The sequence below is a fragment of the Gekko japonicus genome, unplaced genomic scaffold (genome assembly GCF_001447785.1).
Source record: "Gekko japonicus isolate JY-2015 unplaced genomic scaffold, Gekko_japonicus_V1.1 scaffold1681, whole genome shotgun sequence".
NCBI classification, from domain to species: Eukaryota; Metazoa; Chordata; class Lepidosauria; order Squamata; family Gekkonidae; genus Gekko; species Gekko japonicus.
Genome location: NW_015167585.1, coordinates 70,808 through 96,582, shown reverse-complemented (window position 1 = coordinate 96,582; position 25,775 = coordinate 70,808). Strand labels below are relative to the sequence as shown.

The following is a 25,775-nucleotide window of genomic DNA, read 5'->3' as shown; positions in this document are numbered from 1 at the left end:
CTTCTAAAAGAGCAGTTTCTGTCAGAGCTCTCTCAGCCCCGCCTACCTCACAGGGTGTTTGTTGTGGGGAGGGGAAGAGAAAGGAGTTTGTAAGCCACTGAGACTCCCTGGGGTAGGGCAGGGTATAAATCCAACCTCCTCCTCCTTCTTCTTCTAAAAGAGCAGTTTCTGTCAGAGCTCTCTCAGCCCCGCCTACCTCACAGGGTGTTTGTTGTGGGGAGGGGAAGAGAAAGGAGTTTGTAAGCCACTGAGACTCCCTGGGGTAGGGCAGGGTATAAATCCAACCTCCTCCTCCTTCTTCTTCTAAAAGAGCAGTTTCTGTCAGAGCTCTCTCAGCCCCGCCTACCTCACAGGTTGTTTGTTGTGGGGAGGGGAAGGGAAAGGAGTTTGTAAGCCACTCTGAGACTCCCTTGGGTAGTGAAGGGCGGGGTATAAATCCAAACTCCTCCTCCTACTCCTCCTTCTAAAAGAGCAGTTTCTGTCAGAGCTCTCTCAGCCCCACCTACCTCACAGGGTGTCTCTTGTGGGAAGGGGAAGGGAAAAGGAGCTTGTAAGCCGCTCTGAGACTCCCTTGGGTAGTGAAGGGCGGGGGGGGTATAAATCCAATCTCCTCCTCCTCCTCTTTAGGGTATGAGCTTTCGAGAATCAAAGCTCCCTTTCACCAGGTAACCTGACAGTATCTGACGAAGAGGGCTCTGATGCTCGAACGTTCCTACTCTGAAAACCTTGTTGATCTCTACGGAGTTTCTGGATTCGAACCTAGCTGTCCACTTCTGATGTGCCCACAAATGGAACTAATTCAGTGCACATTGCTCCCCACCCTAAAAGGTTCAGAGTGAACCACTAGGCTGAACCCAATTTGGGCGGAGCCGGTTATGTAGATCTTGCCCGCCGGCCCACCCAACACCCTCCCTCCACAGAAGGGGAGGAGAGAGACACCCATTTGGAGTATTCCGCCCCCCACCCTCCTCGACAGCATGGGATCACTCCATCAGGCCCCGCGATTCAGGGCAAGAAGAGGGCAAAGACAGCAGAGGTGGGTGGGCAAAGCTGTAACTCGCCAGGTCAGGCCTCCTCGCGGGCCAGACAAGAAAACAGGCCGGATCCAGAGACAGGGAACGGCACGCCGGTCAGATGTCAACTGACCGCCACAGAAGCACATGAAGCTGCCATCGACTGACTCGGACCCTTGGCATGTCAGTCTCGGCTGCTCTGACTGGTTGCGGCTCTCTGGGGTTTCAGGCCCTCTTGCCCTTCTAATTGATCTTTTTAACTCTCTCTCTCTCTCTCTACCTCATACCGCTTCTCAACTGATTAGTTTTAAGGAGATGACTTAAGATATAGAAAAAGCTGGACCCCATTTGAACGGCTGCAAAAATCCATCACGGATACATCAGATTTCGCAGCTAAAGGAGTGATAGGCCTGTGATTAACCTCTAATAAAAGAGGTGATGTCTCCATATGATCTATTTTGGAGCAAAGGAAGAATTTAAAAGGTTTCTAGGCTCAGGAAAATGACTGCATCCAAAGGGCAACGTGCTACAGGGCCATCTGCACTGCCTGCCCCACAGCCGCACACCCTAGATCAGAGGATGGTCTCTGAAGACGCCTCCCTGGCAAAACTCTAGACGGCGGGGCATGAGCAGTAATTGGGGAGCTCTCCAGGTGGAAGAATACCAGCAAACCGAGTAGAACAAACACGTCGTGCTCTACAAATTGTGCTGTTATAACCGTACTTGAATACGGTAGATGCTTCCTGATCATTCTTACGGCTTCCTGTCTGGTAAGTGAGTAAAGGGAATCCAAGGAGAGACTGAGGAACTGCACCTGTTGCTCGACAAATCTATCTCAGTGGGAAAAATAAGAGTCCGTTGCTCGACAAATCTATCTCAGTGGGAAACATAAGTGTCCTCTCCAACTAAGCCGAGGTAGCCCTCTTGGATGTCGGAGTGCAAAATTTTAACTTTAAGGGGGAAAGCCTTCAACCAGGCCTGAGCTTCCAGAGATGTCTGGGTTAGGGTTAGCTGCAGATGCCAGGAATGAAACTGGGACTTTCTGCATGTCGAGCGGGTGTTCTGCCACTGAGCCATGGCCCTATCTTGCAACAGTGGGAGCTGCATACACAGTATTCACACAAAACTGCCTTATCCTCCCCTGTGTACAGGTTACAGAGAATGCATGTACAATCCGCGTACTGCGGACAGACTTGATTCTCCTTGAAATGTACGCTGGGTAATTCTTGTCTTACATCCAAATGCAGGTATGTGCAATTTAAAGTTGCACGTGTGATTTCAACCCCACATATTTCCAGGCAGTCAGCCCCGGTTTCATTTGTAAAGTGAACACACATTGGCTCTTCCTTACAAACAGATCAGGTGGGGCATGCGTGTGTTCACCGTGGCAGGTGCACAGAGCGACTGGGCTACACTGATGACCTAACAAGGTCAGTCTAGTCTCCTCTGATTGGCAGCAGCTGTTTAGGATGTCTTTCATACCACCCAGTACTTTTGAGGTATGGTGACCAGTCACAAGATAAGCCGAGAGCAATGGGCTTCTGTGAACTGAGAAGGAAACCCAAAACGTCCAAGGAGGAGCGGTCTAGCAATGACTCTGAGACCCGGGAGGCTACAACAGCTACCATAAATCAATAGGTGAGGGGGTGCTGACTTCAAACCTAGCTTTCCCAAAACCATCTGGCTGGCCAGATGAGCCTGAGATCTGACCCGGCAAGACTCGTATGTTCCTTGAGCCCGTCTGGATAATTTGGCTTCCCATTGGTATGGAAGTCAAGGCCTGCACGGAGTTCTGCCACACCAAAGACCCCGGACAGACAAACCCACCCTCCCTCCCTCTGTGTGGAAGGTGCTACTGCACCGGGGCACAACTTCTGGCAGCTTCAGATGCTTACCTGGATGGCACATAACTGCCCCAGCTGTCGCGCGAGCCCCGCGAGTGCCGGTCGTCGGGGTAGTGCTGAAAGACAAGGCCACAGATAAGTGGGACGGCACCCGATGCAAGGCGGAAGCCTCCGAAAGGGCTGCCTCAGCTCTTGGCGCCCATGCCAGCAGGAACGGGGAGGGGTGTTGCCAAGTAACTGCAAGCACAAAGTCACGTCTCCGGAGCTTAAGGAGAGTGCCCAGTAAGCTGGAGGGGGCAGCAGCCAGGCATCCTCGGACTCTGAAACGTCCGCCAAGGGCACGGCATCTATTTTGCTGGCATCTAAACCCTTGAGAATCAAACTGGAGGACTGCTGGCGATACTTGTCAACCAAGAGCCGATTCTTCTCGGCACTTGCCGGAAGTACCTTCTGGAGAAAGGCTGGATGGATGATAGGTATGAGGATCCAGTGCACTCTGCCATTCAGTCCAATGAAGGATGGAATGGCAGAGTGTACCGGATCCACAGTCTATTAGGGGACTTAAATGGCACAGTCCAAATTAAATGCTGCCAAAGCTCTAATTGCAATGAAATGATGCAATCCCCTGTACAGGATAAGCCAGTATTAACAGTTTTTAAGTTTTATACCAAGAGGCCTTTTCTTTACAAAAGGGGCTCGCGGGGGGGGGACCGCCTCGTCTCTGGTGGGGGGTGGGTGGGGTAAAAACAACACCCAGATTCTGCCCGCAGTGCACAAGTCCTTCACACACTGGGCAACATTTGGTGCTGCCCCAAAAGCTACCAGAAAGTTGCTTCTTATACTGCCCTTGTGCAGCAAGGCCCAAGTTAACTGGGGCATGGGTGTGTGTGTGCAGGAACCTTTCCATGGATCCCCAGTATATGGTGATTCCCATCGATCCAGCACCCAGAGACCCTCACTCAAGACACCACACTGTGGTCACTTTATCAGATCCAAAAATAAGGTGCAAGTCCATTCATAAATCTTGCTTTTCTTTCCAAGAGAAATCCTATTTTCTGCATTCAAACTTATGACAGCTAGGAGAGAACACATCCCCAACTGAGCAGCCGGAATTGGGTTTCTGGATTCTGGACAAGCAGTTCCTCCTGAAAAGATAAACAGCTTGTCTGTTCAGTGGTGGGAATGAACCTTTGGCTTCATTCTCCCGCCCTAGTTTGCAAAAACTACCAGAGAGGGAGTTCAGGCACATGCTTGCTTCTATATGAGTCCCTGATCCAAGGGCCCCTTCGAAAGGACTAACAGCTCTGCTACATCTCTGCATCAAGACGGACTGAATGATCCAATTGCGCACCATGCAAAGATGTTGTCAAGGATATCGGGAACAGGACAAGGCTGAGAGCAGAGACTCATGCAGAGAGGCCGTGCGCATCCTCCTCTATTGGTGGAAACATTAGGGTTCCTGGTGCCTTCCATTATTTTAGTTTTTCCGCTCAACATGCTGTTTTTCTCTCAACGTACTGCTATGCCCGGGGAACATCCTGGGAACCCTGACGCAGATCCTAAGCCACTGCAAAAGCCTTCTGGGCACAGCCAAAGCACTTTTGACAAATGAAATCAATTTATAGTTTAGAAGGCAACAACAGCATGCTTTTATCTGTACACACCCACACAAAGAAACACGGCTTAACGTGCTCATACCTGTCCATCCCGATCCGGCAGTCCTCTTTCTCTCCTGGGAGGAGGGTGAAAAAAGGAATTCAACAGGGCACACACAACATCTTCCAACAGAGTTATACAGCTGCACATCTGGAACTGGCGCTAAAGTGGCCACAGACATCAAGAACGCCTCCTTAAATGGCAAGGGCCCGGGGGGGGGGGGTTGCCGTTGAGACTTGGCAATTGTGATCGGAATCCAGCCTCATATGCGCTGCGGCTGCTTCAGTCTACCGTCGACCCATTGGCTCAAGGTCATTGTCACTTAAAATATTAACTGCCTTTCTACCTTAGAGGAGCTCGAGGAACATAATCATCATCACCGCCCCCAGCACTTTATCTCTTATTTGTTGTCTGTTGTGTACATGAGCTTTATGATGGTGCATTGTGCTTTAATGCATTTGTGTTTTAACGCATTTTGACTTTTTAAATGTAAGCCGCCCTGAGCCTGCCTCGGCAGGAAGGGCGGGATACGAATCAAATCAAATCAAATCAAATCAATAAATAAGACACCATAAAATATGTAAAACACCACGAATTAAAATCAAGAATTTAAAAAAAACTGCCAGTAGGCAGAAGAACTAATCGAATGCCGTCACGAATAAAACTGTCTCCGGCTGCCCACTGAAGATCGAGAGTGCAGGGACCAGGCACACCTCCCTGGGGAGGTGGCTCCAGAATCATGGGGCTGCCACTGAAAAGGCCCTCTCTCATGCTCCCACCAGACAAGCTCATTTGGTAGATAGGGAAGTCCCCAGAGGGCCTCTCCTTGTGATCTTAGTGCCTAGGCAGGACCGGATGGGAGAAGCTACCCCGGGTCCCAAGCCACGTAGGGCTATGCCACACATTACACTGCCAAAAGCAAGCCATTTCTATTTGTCCAACAAACCACTGTGCTCGTAGGATAATGTGTGAAGAGGCACGGCTCTCACAATTGGCAGTGTAGCCTCTTCCTATCACACCAGAGAGCATCCATCAAGTTTCCCTAATCTTGGACAAGGCCAGCGAGGGGAGGGACAAGGTGAGCTAACCTGTCCGCTAGATGATCCTGGTAACGGCCACGGTCGCGGTGGTCAAACCCGTGGAAACGAGCTTGTCGGCCAAAGTCAGAGTGGTATCGGTCCTCCAGAGCCATCCGCTTCGTCTCCGGCCAGTACGAGTCGTCACGCCTGCAAGGAGGGGCTGATTCAATCCTCAGCGGCTCTTCCCCTCCCTGCATCTCCCTCCCACCCCGGAGGGGGCGGACGGCAACTTGGTCCACCCACCCTCAGAGCGGCCATGCCATTCCGCTGACTTTTAAACCCCTTTGTAGCCCAAAGGCTCTCGGAGTGGCATCAAAAAAGAACAATCACACACAACGATCAAGATAATGGAATGAAAAAAATTAAAAAGCAATAAATCCAGAAGCAACAACAGCACTAAAAGCAGAAAGAGTAGAAACGGCAGCAGTAAAAAATTTTTTTACAAGAATTAGCAAGAGAAATAGGAGCTGGATTCAATTCCAGCAGCACCTCAGAGACGAATAGGATTCTTGAGGTATGAGGTGTCGAGAGCTATCTGCTACCTGGTATTCGTTAGTTCTCTGACGAAGGGAGCTTTGACTCGTGAAAGCTTACACCCCCCAAAATCTTATTGGCCTCTCAGGTCCTGGCGGACTTGAATCTAGGGAGCTCTGACTCTCAAAAGATCAGACCCTGAAAATCTTGCTGCTCTCTGGACTCAAATCTAGCTCTTTTCTTCTGCAGACCAACATGGCTATCCTTTGAAACATGAGATAGCATGTTTCACCATATAACAGCAGATAAACAAACGAGCCATTCAAAGCAGGAAGCGATAGCAAAATCCAGTCACCATAACCCACTGACCGAGAGACGCCTGGATGAATAAAATGCTTCCCTCTCACACATAAAAACTTACCAGAGGCAGCTCCAGGGGAAAAAGGGGAAGCAGAGGGCAAGGGAATGCCGCCTCGTGAGCATCAGAAAAGCATCCTTCACAGCAGCCTGCATCACCCCAACAAATATGAGTCCACAAGATAGGACGGTGTGCGAGGAGGCAGCCCTTAAAGGGCACCCAGGTCAGATGCAGCTGATTCTTCAGAAAGCCCCAGTGCTCCGAATTGAGCATAGAAACAAAACCCAGCAGCCAGAAAAGCTTTTTCAAAAACATGTTCTTAAGCAGAAGGCACACAGGGCCAAAGTGTGGGTTGGGGGGAAGGGGATGAGAATTCAGCTCATTTCGTGGCTGAGATTTCAACCTAGGGAGAGCCGTGTCATATTATCAATTCCTCAAGCGAGACGGCACTGCTCGCTCTTCCAGGCGGACTCCCAGGCCCACTGCGTACACCCAGGACTGCAGGCGGAACTGCTCACCTCCCATCTGGGTCGTAGGGCCGCCGCAGAGTCGAGCGCCTTTCCTGCTCGTAGCGCAGCTGATCCTGCTGCCGCCGCAGCTCCTCCCTCTCGCGCTGGATGCGCTCTTGCTCCCGCCGCCTCTCCTGCTCGATGTGCATGCGCTCCCGCTCCAGCCGCTCCCGCTCCAGCCGCTCCCGCTCCAGCCGCTGCCTCTGGAACTCCAGCCGCTGCCGTTCCCGCTCCAGCCGCTGCCTTTCGTCCCGCACCTGGACCAGCTGCTCCCGCTCCCGCCGCTCACGGTCCCTACTTAATGCACACACATGGGGGACCTTTATTAGAACCATTGGTCAGACCAGGAAGACTGCGGTGAGGAGGGGGCAGGAGAGGGAAGACGAGAGGAGCTTTGACCAAGGTTCAACAAACACTTCTGCATAAAACAGGTTATATTTATTTGTCCATACACTGATTGCCCTCATTTTGCCCCTCTGGAGGGGCTTCAGGAAGTGCCAAATCATACCCAATAATAATTAAGATGTTATCGTGTCCCCCCTTTCTCACCAATCACACCCAATAATAAAGATGCGATTGCGTCCCAACTTCCTCACCATCGGCTGCAGATCAAAGAGGGCTTACAAAGCCAGGAATTGCCAACACTGCATTATAAGTTCAGTAGCTAGCATAAGAAATAACAAACGATCAAAAGAAAACTGTGTAGCTCCCTGTCCTGGCAACAGCAGCTGCAGAGATCCATCTACTAGCTATCAGAAGCTCTTTTGAAAAGAAGGCCCACGCAGAAACTGTGGAATCTGGACAGCAGAGGAGGCCTCCCCACATGCCTTTAGCTAACTTTGCCAACCAAACATAATATGGTTTGATTTTTTTAAAAAAATCCCTAATTAAATTATTGTAAGTTAGAGTGAAACTGGAGTGTAGGGGGGCTCAAACTACAGCCCCCTGACCTAAAATCAAAAGCTCAGACCCATTTGACTGGACTCGGGAGGCAAGGAGAACTCACAGCCGGATCTTGATTCCATCTGTGCTCCACAGCGTAATGTAACACCTAAAAGGTAAAGGTTTCCCTTGCTCGAAAGCTAGTCGAATCCGACTCTAGGGGGCAGTGCTCATTTCCGTTTCCAAGCCGAAGAGCCAGCGCTGTCCAAAGATGTTTCCTTGGTCACGTGGCCGGCATGACTAAACTCCGAGGCGAACAGAATGCTGTTTGTTACCTTCCCACCAAAGCGGTACCTATTTATCGACTTGCAGTTTCTTGCTTTCGAACTGCTAGGTTGGCAGGAGCTGGGGCCAGAGACAGGAGCTCACTCCGTCATGCGGCACCCTCGGGTCTCAAACTGCCGAACTAACAGCATCTTAACCTCTGAGCCACCGCAGCCCCTAATAGAACACCCACATCTTGGGAAACCTAGCCTTCTGGCTTCTCTTTGCAATAGCTCCCCCACTTCTCTTCTGCTGCTTGTGGCTTTGGGCACACGTTTTCCTGTTTACACAGAGTGGAGCTCTTCATGCATCTGACGAAGCAGGCTCTGCCTCACAAAAACTTCTGTCCTGATAAGGGAGCCTTCAAAGCAGGGGGTCCCCGAACCTTTCTGCACCTGAGAGCACCTTTGGAATTCTGACACAGGGGCGGTGGGCAAAATCACAAAGTGGCTGACACAGAAGGCGGAGCCAACCACAAGATATCAGGGAGTGAGGCGACATACGACTCACAGTAACTCCTCAACATTTCGGGAGGAGGCTCTCTTTAACTAGACGCCCTTCGGTCTGCACAGCCAATCAGAAGCCATGTTGGGCAAAAGCCCCACCCAGCCCTGCTCACTTGGTAAGCTCCAGGAAAGGCTTTTGTGGGTGCTATGCCACCCACGCACACCACATGGGGGACCCCCTGCTTTTAAGGTAATGTAACACCCTTGGCTGTTCCGCTTTCCCCCATCGGCCTGGAGTGCCTTCTGGCTACCTCCAGGAAGCAGCTCTGTCTCTCTAGAGCAGGGGTGTCAAGAACAAGGCCCAGGGGCCGAATCAAGCCCTGCCAGGGCACTCCTGCGGCCTGCAAGGCAAGCCACATCCAGCAGCCAGCAGTGTCCCACTCAACCTCAGCCAGTCTGGCTGCCGCCACCACATTAGTCAATGGCTTGAGAAGAGGGACACAGCAGCACAACACGCACTCTCTCTCTCCCCCTGAGCAAAAGTGCCTATGAGGGCCTCTCCTCCTTCCCTTTCACTCGGACACGCCTACTTGGGATGAGACAGCCACGCACAGCGCATTGGCTTTCCCACCCTGAGCCATCCTTGGTGGTATAGCCGCAGGCTGGCTTGGAATGGGCACGGCGGCAGCTGCCTGTGTCGCCAGAGATGTGGCAGACGGCCAGCACTCAGCATCACAGCAGAGAAACCCCCACGTGTCTCCATGGGTGCACGTGTGCGGCTGCTTCTCACTCCTGCGGCCTTCCTCCTGGCCCAGTGTTCACTCACAGTAACTCCTCAACATTTCAGAAGGATGCTCTCTTTAACTAGATGCCCTTCGCCATGGGTGCACGTGTGCGGCTACTTCTCACTCCTGCGGCCTTCCTCCTGGCCCAGTGTTCACCACCCACCTGGCCTACCCATCATCCGCCACTTCCTCCAGCTGCTGCAGCCTTGGGCCTGGCCCTTTTTACAGACTTGGGTCTCCCACAAGAAGAACCAGCAACCGTGAACTGGGACACGGCACAAGAACGTGGGAGCACCAAGAGAAAGAAGCGGCTGCTCCTCCAAAGGTTCACTCGCCCAGGCAAGTTTCTGAAGGGCAACGTTCGCCCCGCCAAGGCATGTTCATTCGCGGAGTCTCTCCCAGTGCCTGGCTCGCAATGAAAACCAGCAATTTGGGCCTAGGCAGAGGGAAAATGCAAAAACCTATATATTGGAATGCTGAAAGAGGGAAGGACACAGTTGTTGAGTGTGGAATTTCAGTTAATAAAAACATTGTACTGAACCAATACTACAACTATCAGTGACATTTATTAGTATTGAACACACATTAAATCTGCCTTCTCAGACCACTGGTCCATCAAGGTCAGTCTTGTTTACTCAGACTGGCAGCGGCTCTTCAGGGGCTCAGGCAGAGAAAGGGTCTTTCCCATCACCGGCTACCCGGCCCTCTTTAACTGGAGGTGCCAGAAATCAAACTGGGACCTTTGGCATGCAAAGCAGAGGCTCTTTCACAAAGCCACCGCCCCACCCTAATCAACAATGAACACTAATTTTATTAAACATTAATCAGGTCATCAACAGTGTTCCTACTAAGCTGAGTTAGTGTGAGCTAGCTCACAGTTTTTTAGCCTCTGGCTCACACATTTTTGCCTTAGCCCAGGAAGGGTGGCTCCGGGGCAAACTAATTTATGCAGTAGCCAAACTGCTCGCTCACGACTTCAATGCCAGTCGCTCACAAAGTAGAATTTTTGCTCACAAGACTTCACAGCTTAGAGGAAGCGTTGGATCATTTATGGTACATACGGCCTAATCAGCTACACTTACATCCGCTCTAGCCCACAAAACAAGTAACTCTTGACACCCCTTGTCTCAGGTATTTTTGTCCCACCTTGCCCCCAAGGAGATCAGACCGGCATATGTGGGTCTCCCTCCCTCACAACATCCTAGTGAGGCGCTTTAGACGGAGAACACGACTAGCCTAAGGTCACCCAGCGTGCTCCAGGATAGCACAGGGATCTGAACCCGGACCCCAGTCCGAAACTCTTAACCTACAGTACCCTGCTAGCTCTTTAAGCACTCGAGAGACTAATTGAGGAAAATAAATGGAGGGAGACAGAGAGGCAGACCTCGTCCTTGGAAGAGAATCTATGGCAGGTGGGAGGGGAGGAGAATGTAATAATTACATGTCTCCGCAGAAGACAAAAAAGGTAGCCTGACAACATTTAATCAGGAAGATGTGAAAGAGCGAGCTTCGTGAGCCTGCCGCCGTGGCACGGCTAAGAAGAAGATGTGTCACGCTCTCACATAAAAGAGCACTTTAAAATACCCACTTGGAACAATGGAGGGGGGGGAGCAACGCAGGAGACTCTGCTCCGAAGCCGAACGATCCCCATTAGCAGACGGCAGATAGCGCCGGTGCCGGAGCGAGTGACAGCCAAAGAATAGATAACGTCAGCGGAGCACAAAGTCATAGCTGGATAACGATCTACGATCTCCGGCTGCTGTGCAAAATGCAGAGAGGTTTTGAATGGGGGGGAGGGGGGAGAAAAGGGGGAGGCGCAGACCCCGCCTCCTCCTGGAAGCTGCCGCTCGGATGACAAGGACAAAGTTAACAAAAGGGAGGCAAGCTTCTACAGACCATCCCAACGCCACCCTAGTAACACACAAGGGCTAGTCTGGCCTGCCTCACTGCAGCCTTAAAAACATCCCCAGGCCATCAACTGATGGCTGCTTTTCCCACTGTTCTTGGGAAATCACTTGGGAGACTTCTTCTAGGAGAGGTGGCCCAAAGGCCTTGGGAGACACCTTCTAGGAGAGGTGGCCCAAAGGCCTTGGGAGACACCTTCTAGGAGAGGTGGCCCAAAGGCCTTGGGAGACTTCTTCTAGGAGAGGTGGCCCAAAGGCCTTGGGAGACACCTTCTAGGAGAGGTGGCCCAAAGGCCTTGGGAGACTTCTTCTAGGAGAGGTGGCCCAAAGACCTTGGGAGACACCTTCTAGGAGAGGTGGCCCAAAGGCCTTGGGAGACACCTTCTAGGAGAGGTGGCCCAAAGGCCTTGGGAGACTTTGTCTAGGAGAGGTGGCCCAAAGGCCTTGGGAGACTTCTTCTAGGAGAGGTAAGCCAAAGGCCTTGGGAGACACCTTCTAGGAGAGGTGGCCCAAAGGCCTTGGAAGACTTCTTCTAGGAGAGGTGGCCCAAAGACCTTGGGAGACTTCTTCTAGGAGAGGTGGGCCAAAGGCCTTGGGAGACACCTCCTAGGAGAGGTGGCCCAAAGGCCTTGGGAAATTTCTTCTAGGAGAGGTGGCCCAAAGGCCTTGGGAGACTTCTTCTAGGAGAGGTAGGCCAAAGGCCTTGGGAGACACCTTCTAGGAGAGGTGGCCCAAAGGCCTTGGGAGACGTCTTCTAGGAGAGGTGGCCCAAAGGCCTTGGGAGACTTCTTCTAGGAGAGGTGGCCCAAAGGCCTTGGGAGACTTCTTCTAGAAGAGGTGGCCCAGAGGCCTTGGGAGACACCTTCTAGGAGAGGTGGCCCAATGGCCTTGGGAGACTTCTTCTAGGAGAGGTAGCCCAAAGGCCTTGGGAGACACCTTCTAGGAGAGGTGGCCCAAAGGCCTTGGGAGACTTCTTCTAGGAGAGGTGGCCCAAAGGCCTTGGGAGACACCTTCTAGGAGAGGTGGCCCAAAGCCCCAGGGGTAGCACAGTGAACAGACGAAACTGCCTTATACTAAATCAGATCATCAGAGGTCACTGGGGGTGGGGAGGGGGTATTTGTGGATTTCCTGCATTGTGCAGGGGGTTGGACTGGATGACCCAGGAGTTCCCTTCCGACTCTGTGATTCTATGATCAGTCCATCAATCTCTGCATTGTCTACTCCGACTGGCGGCAGCTCTCCAGGGTCTCAAGCCGAGGTCTTTCACATCACCTACTGACAGACCTTTTTAACTGGAGATACGGGGAACTTTGCAACTGACTGATCAAATGCTGACCTCCTCTTACCTGACCATGCTCAAACATTCCTTGAAACCAATAACACTGCTGTGCAGAGGGCAGCTTCCCTTCTTAAAAACACATTTCCAAGGGGGTGGAACTAGGAAACCTTGCCCTCTCAAAGTCCTGCCACAGCAGGAGGGAAGGCCTAGCAAAGATTCTCCCCTCTGAACCACCAAGATCTGCAGTGTCAGACCAGAATGAGGGAAACCTGGATTAGAATCCCCCAAACCTATTTGGCCTACTGCCCTGTTCAGAAAAAAATTACTCAGCACCCGCCGGACATCTACCTTCAAGAAGTGGAGAAAAAGATGCAGTTTGTGGATCAGCACCTGGATGGTTCCAGCCCACCTGGATCATTCCAGCGGCCCCAGAGGGAGCGGTTCTGACCACTTTGGGAACCCCTGGTATAAATGAAGTAAATAAGTACCCGGGACGGGTGAAGCTTGCTTACAGTTCCAGTGGTGAGGGAAATAGATATTTACAAATTCTAAACATGACACGCCCAAGAAAATCCAAAATCACATCCCCGACAAGACCTGAGTGCCAGTGCTGTGAAGCCTCGGCAGCTCCGGGGCACAAACTTGGATGCTAGCGAGGTGACTGGGCAAGGGACACCGCAGGCTCCCAAGATTCCGGGTCACAGCCTGCCGTTCCGCTCAGCTAATAGCAGCGCCTTCCTCTGGGGCTCAGAGCCCGTCCTCCAACACGAGAGGCCTAAATGAGCCCCTGGCATCGGAGAAAGGCACCGTTAGCTGAGTCACGGGGCATGATGTCATGCATTTGCCTTTGGAACTGAGGGCTCCTCCATGGACACAAGCCTCAGCCATCTTGGTCCTGCAGGACCAAATGCACGAGTGGACCTCCTCGGAGAAATCTGCTCTTTTGGATCTGCTGCGGCTGTGCCACCCCTTCCATCGCTTTCACAGGTCTGTAAGACGACGCTGCTTTCATGGCTTTCACAGGTCACCTCAGATCAGATCAGTGGGTGTCGTGTCTTCCTGAAATCCTTAGCCCGAATCGAGCACCCACCTCAGGGCATTTCTGGTCACCTGGGGTGTATCTGCTTGACATCTGTATGCGTTCACAGTTGTAAATTTAATGCTAGGTTCTATCAGGGCATTTCTGGTCACCTGGGGTGTATCGTGGTGATCTGCTTGACATCTGTAATGTGTTCACAGTTGTAAATGTAATGCTAAGTTCTACCCTACGAGAAAGTCCGTCACACCAGAGAAAGGTGCTGCTGTAAGCTGAGCAGAGAGGCAGGATGCAACCCAGAGTTAACGGATTCGGATGTGCCTTTGGCCGGGCTCCTAACAAGGCAGTGTTTCTAACAATGCAGCTAATGGTACTGAGAACATTCATTGTGTTTTAACAACCTTGTATTTGCATTGCAGTAATCCTGAATGGCGACTGAACGATTTCAACAATAGGGTGTTTTTCTCTGCTCTCTTAGAATTAACACTCCAACAGTACTAACAGTGTAGTGTTAATTCTATGGATTTCCCCCCATTTCTGTACTTAGACGGATGTTATTTTTTCAAAAAAAAAATAAAGGGGTGGTGGTAGAAATGTTCATCCGTTAAAATCACCTCAACGTCCTTCAGGCTCGTTTGAAGGTTTTGGCAAGCACCACTCTTTTCAAGCCACAACAAGACAAGATTTTCTTCAGTGCCCATCCATGCTTCTTCACAAGAGCTGTAAGAAAGGATGCTAGCAAGTTTTGCAGCCCCACCCTCAAAACTCAGGAACCCTGGTGGCATTTTTGCTTTTCCTTTGTGTAAGGCAGTCCCATCAGACCTCCTCTTCGTGCCCCGTGCTGTACCATCATGGCAGAATCTCCCGCATTAAAATTTATGCTGGGAGTCCCCAACCCTTTTTTGACCTGTGGGCATGTTTGGAATTCTGACAGCGCGGTGGGCGCACCCACGAAATGGCTGCTTGCAGGAGGCGGGAGCCAGCAACACAATGGCAGCTGCAGCCTACATTCAGCCACACAGTGAAGATCCTTGTGCTGTGGGGGGCAGTGGCTGACGAAGCAACACTTTTAAAAATCTGCAGTCAGCCAAATCACCAATGGCAAACCAGAAGCCTTGCTGGGCAAAAGCCCCACCCACTTTCCAAAAACACTTGGTGGGCACCAGGAAGGGCGTCGGAGGGTGCCATGGCACTCACGGGCACCATGATGGGGACCCCTGATCTACACCATTACAAATGCCATTTTAGTTTTAAAATTCAGGAGGAGAAGCAGAAGAGGAAGAAGAGGAAGAAGAAGAGGAGAAGGAGGAGGAGACTGGATTTATACCCCACCCTTCACTACCCAAGGGAGTCTCAGAGCGGCTTACAGACTCCCTTTCCCTTCCCCCTCCCCACAACAGACACCCTGTGAGGCAGGTGGGGCTGAGAGAGCTCTTGACAGAAACTGCTCTTTTTCAAGAACAGCTGTGCCAGAACTACGGCTTGCCCAAGGTCATCCAGCAGCTGCAAGTGGAGGAGTGGGGAATCAAACCCAGTTCTCCCAGATTAGAGTCCGCGCACTTGACCACGACACCAAACTGGATCAGGAACGCCAGGAGTGAAAACTTCAATGACAACCCGGGAAGGCACAAAGGAACAACAAAAAAAAAAGGCATCATTGTAAACCCCAACGACAGTGCTACTGGTAATCTCAGCAACACTTCCACCCCAAAGTGGGAAGCTTACAAAAACTAGTAGCAGCACTAAGGAAGCAAAGAACGCAGAGATTCTGCATATCCATTCTGCTGGCTGAGTTTCTCCAAAGGAACCTCCCCTCGATGCATGACCCCCCCCCCCAAGAGTAGTGTCTTGCATCGGTGAAGACTCCTTACATTCACAGAAAATGCCTTTGCATGGACCCGTGGAATGCAACACCGTTCTTCGGATGGAGGAAACGAAACTGAAATGCTGCTACCTGCCCTGAGCCCGCTTGCAGGAAGGGCAGGCTATAAATATGAAAAATAAATAAATAAAATAAATAAGGAGTAGCAGCAGACAGACACAAACACGTGACCCGGCTTATATCCCCTCTGGTATTAACTCCAGGAGCTGAACCATCTATTAATAAGCTACGGTGGGGATGCTGCAGGCTCAAATGCAGCCTATGAGGAACAAAGGCCACTTTCAGAGAACTTTGTCCACCAGTAATGAGCTTGTCAGTAGGGCACCGGGGGAGGTGAGGCCTTGGCCCAACCCCCTCTGCATCATCCCCCGACCAGTGTTCCCCCTAAGCTGAGTTAGTGTGAGCTAGCTCACAGTCTTTTAGCCTCTGGCTCACACATTTTTTGTCTTAGCTCAGGAAGGATGGCTCCAGAGCAAACTAAATTACGCAGTAGCCAGATCGCTCGCTCAGAACTTTAATGCCAGGAGCTCACAAAGCAGAATTTCTGCTCACAAGACTCCACAGTCATAGAGGGAGCGTTGCCCCCGACTAGGGAAACGAGCGTCCCCAGTTATCAGTGGAGGGAGTGTTATCCTTAGAAGGTCATCCGAATAACTGGTAGCTAATACACCTGCCTGATTTGCTTCTGATACTAAAAAGGAAAGTCACTAGTGGCATCTGTCCTTCTATTAACATGCCACCTTTACAAAAGCTTAAATACAACCAGATTTAGTGCACCATACAAAGGAAAAGCAAAAATGCCACCCGCGTGGGGCTGTAAAATCTGGTAGCAGTAAGCACTGGGTAGGCTTGTGTCTGAGCCAGCAGAATCTGAGCCAGCATTTAGCTTGGAGAAACAACGACTGAGGGGTGACATGATTGAGGTTTACAAGATTATGCATGGGAAAGAGCAGGTAGAGAAAGAGGTACTTTTCTCCCTTTCTCACAATACAAGAACTCGTGGGCACTCCATGAAATTGCTGAGCGGTCGGGTTAGAACGGATAAAAGGAAGTCCTTCTTCACCCAAAGAGTGATGAACACATGGAATTCACTGCCACAGGCTTCAAAAGGGAATTAGATAAGCATATGGAGCAGAGGTCCATCAGTGGCTATTAGCCACAAGGTATAGATAGGGACTTTGGGGGCAGTGATGCTCTGTCTTCTTGGTGCTTGGGGGGGGGGGGGTCAACAGTGGTAGGGCTTCTAATGTCCTGGCCCCACTGGTGGACCTCCTGATGGCACTGGTATTTCTGGCCACTGTGTGATACAGAGTGTTGGGCTGGATGGGCCTTTGGCCTGATCCAACATTGGCGTCTCTTATGTTCTTATGTTATGTTATCTCCAGCATAGCTTAATCATTAAGGCTGAAATAAAATAGGATAATTCCTAAAGGAGGCAAACGAGGAGAGAGGAAATCTCGTCTTCCTCACGACTGTGGCCGAGTGTGTTGTGTTGCCGGCATCACAGCAACAAAGAGAGCACACACAGCCAGCAACACAACACACTCGGCCACAGTCGTGAGGAAGAGGGGACTGAATGGCCCTTCCTACAAACAAGCAAGGAGGAGGAGGTGCAGCCAGGAATTTGTGGGGGAGGGGGGCAACTGCTGTGAAGGCCCCACTTTTCCCTGTCACGGATCGTGCCTCGTGCAAGGATGGGGAACGAAGCAGGGCCCGAATGGAAGGACGCGACTGCAATGGGATCTGATGGACAAAGGGACAGTTCCACACCAATGCTCCCTCTAAGCTGTGGTGTCTTGTGAGCAAAAAATCTACTTTGTGAGCTGCTGGTGTTAAAGTTGTGAGCGAGCAATTTGGCTACTGCAGAGATTAGTTTGCTCTGGAGCAGTGCTCCTTCTAAGCTGTGGAGTCTTGTGAGCAGAAATTCTGCTTTGTGAGCTCCTGGCGTTAAAGTTGTGAGGGAGCGATTTGGCTGCTGCATAGATTAGTTTGCTCTGGAGCCGTCCTTCCTGAGCTAAGACAGAAATGTGTGAACCAGAGGCTAAAAAAACTGCGAGCTAGCTCACACAAGCTCAGCTTAGAGGGAACACTGTTCCACACTGCTCACGGTGAGCGCCTCCCTGCTTCTGCACAGGTTGGATTAACAAGCAGCCCCTTTTCCTCTGTCTCTTTACACAAATCTGTTCTGGGCACATGTGGCATTCTGCTTTTGCAAGCTCCACCAGCACATCTCTTTCTAGTGGGGGATATGTCCACTTAGGCCACTGGCACCACGCTTCAGAACAGGGGTGTCAAACATAAGGCCCGGGGGCCAGAACCAGCCCATCCAGGGCTCTTATGCAGCCCATGAGCAACTAGTGCAAGGGAGGGAGTTCATAGAATCATAGAGTTGGAAGGTACCTCCAGGGTCATCTAGTCCAACCCCCTGCACAATGCAGGAAAGCTGTAATGTCCCCCTTTGGCTGTGGGTACCCAGGATAGAGTACTCACTCAGACACCCGTTCTCAGGTCCATTCAGCAGAGACCAGCTGGCTCAAAGCATCAACTGTTTATTTGCAAGGGGACAACTTTCACAACCAGTGACTACAGCTAGCATACAAAACTGGAAACCGAAACAAGAGCTCCACCCAATAGAAAAAAGAAACGACAGGGGGGGGGGGGGGGGGGGGGGGGGGGGCGACAGCACTGTTCCATTACACATATACATATATAAAACAAATATACCACAGGAGTACTGGGGAGGGGGGAGTCGGCGGAGCAACTCCACTGTGGCTTCAGCACGGCAGAACAACCTCGTCTGCAGCAGTCAAGCATCGGTGGGAGCATCTGCCCAGCACTGCACTGCTGCCTCTTCAGTCTGCCCACGTGGGCTTTCCTCTGCACCCCCGTCCCAGCCCAGGGGGCCCTGCAGTGAGCATACACCAACTCAGAGCTTACCAGCTGCTGCCCTTTATACAGTTTCTACCTCTGGTACCTGGCATAATAACATGTGGCCCGGCTCGACAAAATGGAATTTATGTGAGATCCAGCCCTTGTAACAAATGAGTTTGACATCTCTGCTTTAGAACCCAGCAGAATTAGGCTAGCGGAACAGCCATTCTTTAAAGATGAAACCCGTAAGAAAAACCTGCCGACGTCCAGGGGAAAATTTTTTGCCTACTTAACTGTGTGACATTCTGGAAGAAACAAATTTCAAAAGAAGGATAGGGGTGAGGAACACGTGACCCACCTACGACGTTCTGTCTCTCTGATCTCTCGCTCCCGCTGCCTCTGTCGCTCTCGTTCTCTCTGCTCTATGATCTTATCGAAAGACAAGATATCTCGCTTCTCTTTGCTCTCTGACTTGCGGTCCTGGCTCTTTGTGCTCTGAAATTAGCAAGGGAAACAAGCCATCACGGACAGCAGATTCAGGATAGGCAAACGGAAACACTTCTTTACACAGCGTGCAATTAAAATGCGGAATTTGTTGCCAGAGGATGTAGCGATGGTCACAGGCATAGGTGGCTTTAAAAGGGGATTAGAGACGTGAAAGATAGGTGTATCAGTAGCTACCAGCCATGGTGATGAAAAGGACCCTCCAATATCAGAGGCAGTCAACCTCTGAATACGAGTGCCGGGAGGCAACATCAGGTAAAGGCCTCAGCCTCTATGTCCTGTTGTTGGCCCTTCAGAATAAGCGGTTGGCCACTGTGTGAGGCAGGATGCTGGACTAGATGGATCACTAGTCTGATCCAGGAGGGCTCTTCTGATGTTCTTATGAAGGCCTCTGCCTCTATGCCCTGTTGTTGGCCCTCCAGAGTAACTACTTGGCCACTGTTTGAGAAAGGATGCTGGACTAGATGGGTCACTGGTTTGATCTAGCAGGGCTCTTCTTATGTTCGGGGGAGGGGGGGTAAGGAATGAAAGTACGATTTTTCCAGAAAGGAAGTTGATCCCCAAGCCGCTCTTCTGGTTGTGGGGACTAGTAGGGGGACCAGGCGACGCTGTCGCCTACCACTCATCCACCTCTACCCCAGCACTATTCGTGAACTCCAGCCAAAAAAATCAGAAGGGCTATTTAGCATCACTTCAAGGGAACATTTTGACAGGGGGCTCCTGTGGAATAAGGATGGCCACACTGGCAGTAGTCCACCATCTATCTCCCCCTGTGTCCGAAAGCGGCAAGATCTCAATCACTCACAAAGCCTGAGAGTTAAAAACGCAGTTTTATCTCCAAACCTCTCCTCCCTTTTCTTCTGACATATAACAAGCTGGGGAGTTTCTCAGCCACCTCAAACAAGCCTGGACGTAGCCCACCCGTTAAGCCGTTATACCATCCCTATATGTGACACGCATATGGTCATGTGACTTGGGAGGAAGAGCAACGAGAACAGCAGCGTGGCCTCCTGCAGCCTGTTTCACACGGAAGGGAAACCAAACCTTCAAAATAAGCGGAAAAACTTGCCCTCTCTTTTGATGTGGTTGCCGTTTTCACGCTAATAACCGGTTCTCCTTTGCACTTATCCATAACCACTATCCGCTCAGCTCCTCGACTGGCTGTTACCACACATACAGAAAAAAGGGGAGGGAAAAAATAAATGTATTAGGTACTTCAGATTCTCAAATCATCTGCAGGAATCAGACAGACGTCTCTTGAAATATTCAAGCCTAATTAAGTTCTCAAAACCAAACTCCTTTAAATATTTTAGACTGGGTTGACTTCTGCCTGCTACAGCATCTGTAGCCATCAATCTTAATGAGAGTATTGGGGGGGGGGAATACAAACCCATCACACGTAACGCGTTACAGAGAATCTGGAAAACAGAGAACGTACATTCCCCTTGCTCTTAAGAGACTGAAGACAAAGACTAATTTCCGAGATGCAAATTAGTGAAAACAGACTTCAACGCAGAAGATCTAAGCTTCCAGGCAGAGCATTTCCCAGAGTTCTAGACAGGGCCACAAACACACTTCTCCCCGCACATTAAAAACTGAAATGCCAATGAGGTTCAGAGAAGCCCACCCTGTATGAACCATGGGTCTGAGCATCTTCTTTCACAGGGTGCTGGCAAGCACCCGCCATCCTCCAAGGTGGTAGAAAAGAGCAAGAGTCAAGTAGCACCTTAAAAACTAACAACATTTGTGGCAGTGGGCAGATAGACTCACATTCTAGCCATATCTGAAGAAGTGAGCAGTGACTCACAAAAGTTCATAGGTAAAGGTTTCCCCTTGCTTGAAAGCCAGTCGAATCCAACTCTAGGGATGCAGTGCCCATCTCAGTCTCCAAGCCGAAGAGCCAGCGCTGTCCGAAGACGTTTCCGTGGTCATGTAGCCGGCGAGCCTAGACGCCAAGGCGCACGGAACGCTGTTACCGTCCCACCGAAGTGGTACCTATTTATCTACTTGCAATTTCTTGTTTTCGAACTGCTAGGCTGGCAGGAGCTGGGAACAGAGACGGGAGCTCACTCCGTCATGTGGCACTCGGGTCTCGAACTGCCACAAATGTTGTTAGCCTTTAAGGTACTCATGGACTCTTGCTCTTTTCTACGGTTATAGACAGACTAACGGGGCCACCCATCTTGATCTAGCTGAAGAAGTGAGCGGTGACTCAGGAGAGCTCATCCCCTGCCACAAATTATTTTAGTCTTTAAGGTGCCCTGAACTCCTGCTCTTTTCTACTGCTACAGACAGACTAACGCAGCTTCCCAGCTTGATCACCCTCCAAGGGAAGGCCATTCTCCTTCATCTCTGATATCAGGAGCAACTGAACAAAGCAATCGTACCTGTAAAAGGACTATCCACCCTAAAAGATGTTGGATTAGAAAGCAGGAAAGCCAGAGGTAGTACATCATGCAGAGAGGATGCCGGCAGCCTGTTGTATGAGTGGGCTTACCGGGTTGTTTATTTCATGGCAGACTAACAAGCTTTATCCATCTGTTGTAATAGGTGATCTCAAAAGCGTCAGTTAAAGAGCCAGCACTGACACCCTGCCTTTGTGCAAATTACCAAATTGGCTACGGGGAATTCTCCAGAATGGAGGGGAAAATCACAGAAACTTTTTCAAGGGTGCTGTAAGATTATTTAGGAATCCTCTCCAACAGAGACACGCCAGCCTGAAGCAGCATCTTAGTTACACCAGGACAGGAGTTCAATCACCTGATTTTACAGATCGTGCACGGTCCACAGAGCCTGCTTTGTTCTCACGCGTTTCTTTTCCCTCTCCGCCATCTTTCTCTTCCAACTTAGTCGCATCATCCTTTTTGTCTGCCTTCTCTTCTTTTTTAACCCCAGGGGGCCTGCAAACAAAACGAGCTTAGCACATCTTAGAACAGGTGCACACAAACTTAAGACGATACTGATCAGAATGTGCTTTGCAATCATCAACAAAGACAAACAGCAAGAGTCCAGGAACACCTTCAGGAATAACAAAATTGTGGCAGGGTAGGAGCTTTTGCGAGTCAATTGGAGTGCGTTACTAGTCCAGAACCCAGGTTCATTTTATTCCAGTGCTAAATTTACACTACCAAAAGGGTTATTTGTCAATTGGATATATTTAAAATCCCTTTTATTTCCTATCACCTCGGCCAATGGACTGTGGGGGTACCCCAATGTCATGTGAGTCACAAAAGCTCATAAACCTGCCACAAATTTTGTTAAGTCTTTAAGGTGCTCCTGGACTCTTGCTCTTTTCTGCTGCTACAGACAGACTAACATGGCTACCCATCTTGATCTACAACTGAGACAAGGGAGGGGGGTGTTCAGCTAAATCCGAGCTATCTGAAAAATACCTTATTGGTATTTTCTAGATACTCTTTCAGCTGGATGAAGATCTGGCAATTTTTTGGCAATCCAAAATGGCCAGTACCCGAAAATTCCAAAAATATTCGGGATTTTTTTGGACTGCTGGATAGCCAAAGTTAAAGAGCTTGGAGAAGGTGTTTAAAAGGATTGCGGTACCTTTAAACACCTTCGGAGTCACAACACTCGTGTGGGGCTTCCTGGATGACGCTTCTGACCTCTGGAGACACCTGGATCGAGGCGGTTCGGCAGTGTTGCTGTTGTTAAACCTGTCGGCTGCGTTCGACACGGTCGACCATCAGCTACTGACCCGCCGCCTCGCCGACATTGGAATTCAGGGACTGGCCTTGCAGTGGCTTGTTTCCTTTCTCCAAGGTCGGGGACAAAGAGTGGCGCTGGGGGATCAACTGTCCCGAAGGCACCCACTTGAATGTGGTGTGCCCCAAGGAGCAGTGTTGTCCCCAATGCTCTTTAACATCTATATGCACCCTCTTGCCCAGAGGTATGGGCTGGATTGTCAACAGTATGCAGATGACACTCAGCTCTATCAGTTGTTGGGAGGCCAGTCCGACTCCAAACCGGTAGATCTCGACCTGGCATCGCAAGCCGTGGCTGGTTGGCTTAGGCTGAGCCGGCTGAAATTGAATCCAATGAAGGCGGAGGTCCTGTGCCTGAGTCAGGGTGGTCTGGGGGTAGGGATCCCACTCCCGGCCTTCGATGGGGCGCCGTTGGTGCCAGCACCGGAGGTGAGGAGTCTGGGAGTGCTCCTAGACAACTCCCTAACAATGGAGGCCCAGATAGCAGCCACTGCCAGGTTGGCCTTTTACCATCTTAGGCTGATTAGGCAGCTGGTTCCCATCCTCAAACGCAACGACTTGGCAACAGTGATCCATGCTATGGTCACCTCGAGATTGGATTACTGTGATGCCCATTACATGCAGCTGCCCCTGGCCCAAATCCGAAAGCTGCAGCTAGTGCAGAACACAGCAGCAAGGCTGTTGTTGTGTCATCCTCTGCGGGAACACTTCCAGCCCGGCTGCCTATAGCATACCGGATTCGGTTCAAGGTGCTGGTCATTACCTTTAAAGCCCTTTATGGCCAGGGACCTGCATACCTGAGGGACCGCCTTTCCCCATTTGTTCCCTATAGAGCCCTGCTATCAGGAACCCAGAACCGGATGGTCCTCCCGACCACCAAGGAGGCCAGGCTTGCGCCAACGAGGGCTAGGTCCTTCTTGGTGGCAGCTCCCTTCTGGTGCAATGAGCTCCCAGAGGAGATCAGGGCCCTGCAGGACCTGTTACAGTTCCGCAGGGCCTGTAAAACGGAGCTCTTCCGCCAGGCTTTTGGAACCGCCACCACCACCGACATCTGACAGTTTGGGGGAGCAAGCCCAACCCCCTGGGTCCCCCCAAATATAGTGCGATCTAAATGTAGCCTGATCCGAGTGCCTGGGACATCTGTAGTAAATTATGGTACTGACTGTGCCTGAGGAATTAATGGTAGCACTTTATTAAGTTATATAATTACGGTTTTACATTTGTGTTTGTCTGGTTTTATTATTTATTGTACCATTTTATATTGCTGTAAGCCACCCTGAGCCGGCCTTGCCGGGAGGGCGGGATAAAAATCTAATAAATAAATACCGTTTTCATTCCTCTACTGGTTTCAATGGAGGATGGGAGCACCTTCTTTGGGGTCCCACAGAATTGGAGTACTCTCAGTCTGATCTTTGTGAAACTTGGGACGTTTTTTGAGGAGAGGCACCAGCAGCTGGGCTGCAAATTTGGTGCCTCTACCTCAAAAAACATCCCCCCCCCCAGAACCCTAGATACCCCCAGATCAATTGTCCATTATACTCTATGGAAACCACTGACTATAACAGTCCCGATAGGGTATAATGGAGCCAAAAAAAAATCGGGAATCCTGAATAATTACCAAATCCAGATACCATATTTCCTGATAGGGTATAATGGAGCCAAAAAAATTCGGGAAGCCTTAATAATTACCAAATCCAGATACCGTATTAAGTATTGGGATTTGAGACTATCAGGAAATACCTTTTTTTTTTTTAAGTTCAAAATACTGTTTTGTTTTGTACACCCCTATAACATGAGCGTTCTACACAAAAAGAAGCCTGTTTTGGTTGTTTCCCACCTTAGCCAGCTGCTTCTACATTACAAAGCTGATGTGATCAAGGGAAGGGGGTAAACCAAGGCATCTCTTTGTACAAAGCCCAGGTGCATGGCCTTTCTCTTTCTCTTCGGCTTGGAAGTTGGACAGACTCAAAGGCCAGGCCATGGGCAAGAAAGCTGCCACCCTCTAGCTGCACAGCTTTGTCTCCACTGATAGGAAGGAGGAAGCAATGCACACAAGTGTTCCTCAGACAACATGAAACTGCCTTATATTGCATCAGACTATCGGTCCATTGAGATCAGTACTGTGTACTCAAACTGGCAGTGGCTCCCCCAAGGTCCCAGGCAGAGGTCTTTCACATCACCTACCGCCTGGCTCTTCTTCTTCGACTGGCAATGCCAGGGATTGAACCGGGGACCTTCTGCATGTAGAACAGATGTCCTGACTCTGAGCCATGGCCCCTCCCTCCATGCCTCCAGGACCTTAGAAGTCCTGGCTGCTGCTGGACCCAGCAGCTGTCCTGCTTTCAGCTGTTTGCTCTCACCCTTGAAATGTTTTATTTCATGTATGCCATGCTTTCATCCCCAGTGGGGACCCAAACTGGCTTACATCATTCTCATCTCCTCCACATTATCCTCGCGCCTACCCTGTGAGGTCGGTTAGGCTGAGGGTGCGCGACTGGCCCAAGGTCACCCAAGCACGTTTCCATGGCAAAGCGGGGATTTGAACCTGGCCCTCCCACATCCCAGACTGATACTCGACCCACTGCGCCAAACTGGCTCTCAGCAGTCCCTCATTGTTTCAAAACACACAACATACAAATTCAGGGCTCTTTTTGTAGCAGGAACTCCTTTGCATATTAGGCCACACACCCCTAATGCAGCCAATCCTCCAAGAGCTTACAGAGCTCTTCTTACAGGGGCTACTGTAAGCTCTTGGAGGATTGGCTACATTAGGGGTGTGTCGCTTAATATGCAAAGGAGTACTTGCTACAAAAAGAGCCCTGCAAGATATTAGTAAGCAACCACTTTACTTTTCCGATTTGGTGTCAACAGAATGGTGTCTCTCCTTTTCTTTCTTCACTTCATTTTCTTTCTTGTCCACGGATGTTTTTTTCCCAGCGGGTTCATTTTTGGCCTGGAATTACACCAGAGACGATGCTCAGAGACAGTTCATATAATTAGCCACCGGGAGGGGCCTCTCCCTGGATTGTACCACTTGGCGTTGCTGGAAGCCAAAGGATGTAGCAACGGCCACAGGAATAAACGGCTTGAAAAGGGGATTAGGTAGCTCTGTGGAGGATAAGTCTCTCGATGGCTACCAGCCATGGTGGCTGAGCAGGAACTCCACATTCAGAGGCATCCAAACTCTGATTCTCAGAGCCAGGAGGCAAC

General features: G+C 50.5%; 1 protein-coding gene across 3 annotated transcripts in view; it reads right to left on the bottom strand.

Moving 5' to 3' along the window:
* The window catches only part of LOC107112726 (scaffold attachment factor B2-like), a 51,747-nt gene that overhangs the window by 3,395 nt on the left and 22,577 nt on the right, over positions 1 to 25,775 (bottom strand). For 2 of the 3 annotated variants that reach the window (XM_015413914.1, XM_015413916.1), the window contains 8 exons: positions 25,415 to 25,518; positions 21,607 to 21,746; positions 19,916 to 20,007; positions 18,701 to 18,837; positions 6,943 to 7,230; positions 5,602 to 5,739; positions 4,556 to 4,589; positions 2,909 to 2,973 (listed from right to left, as the gene is read on the bottom strand). In XM_015413914.1, the coding sequence (XP_015269400.1) occupies positions 2,909 to 2,973; positions 4,556 to 4,589; positions 5,602 to 5,739; positions 6,943 to 7,230; positions 18,701 to 18,837; positions 19,916 to 20,007; positions 21,607 to 21,746; positions 25,415 to 25,518 (998 nt within the window). The remainder of the gene's footprint in view (positions 1 to 2,908; positions 2,974 to 4,555; positions 4,590 to 5,601; positions 5,740 to 6,942; positions 7,231 to 18,700; positions 18,838 to 19,915; positions 20,008 to 21,606; positions 21,747 to 25,414; positions 25,519 to 25,775) is intronic. The other variant, XM_015413915.1, reaches the window with a different exon arrangement.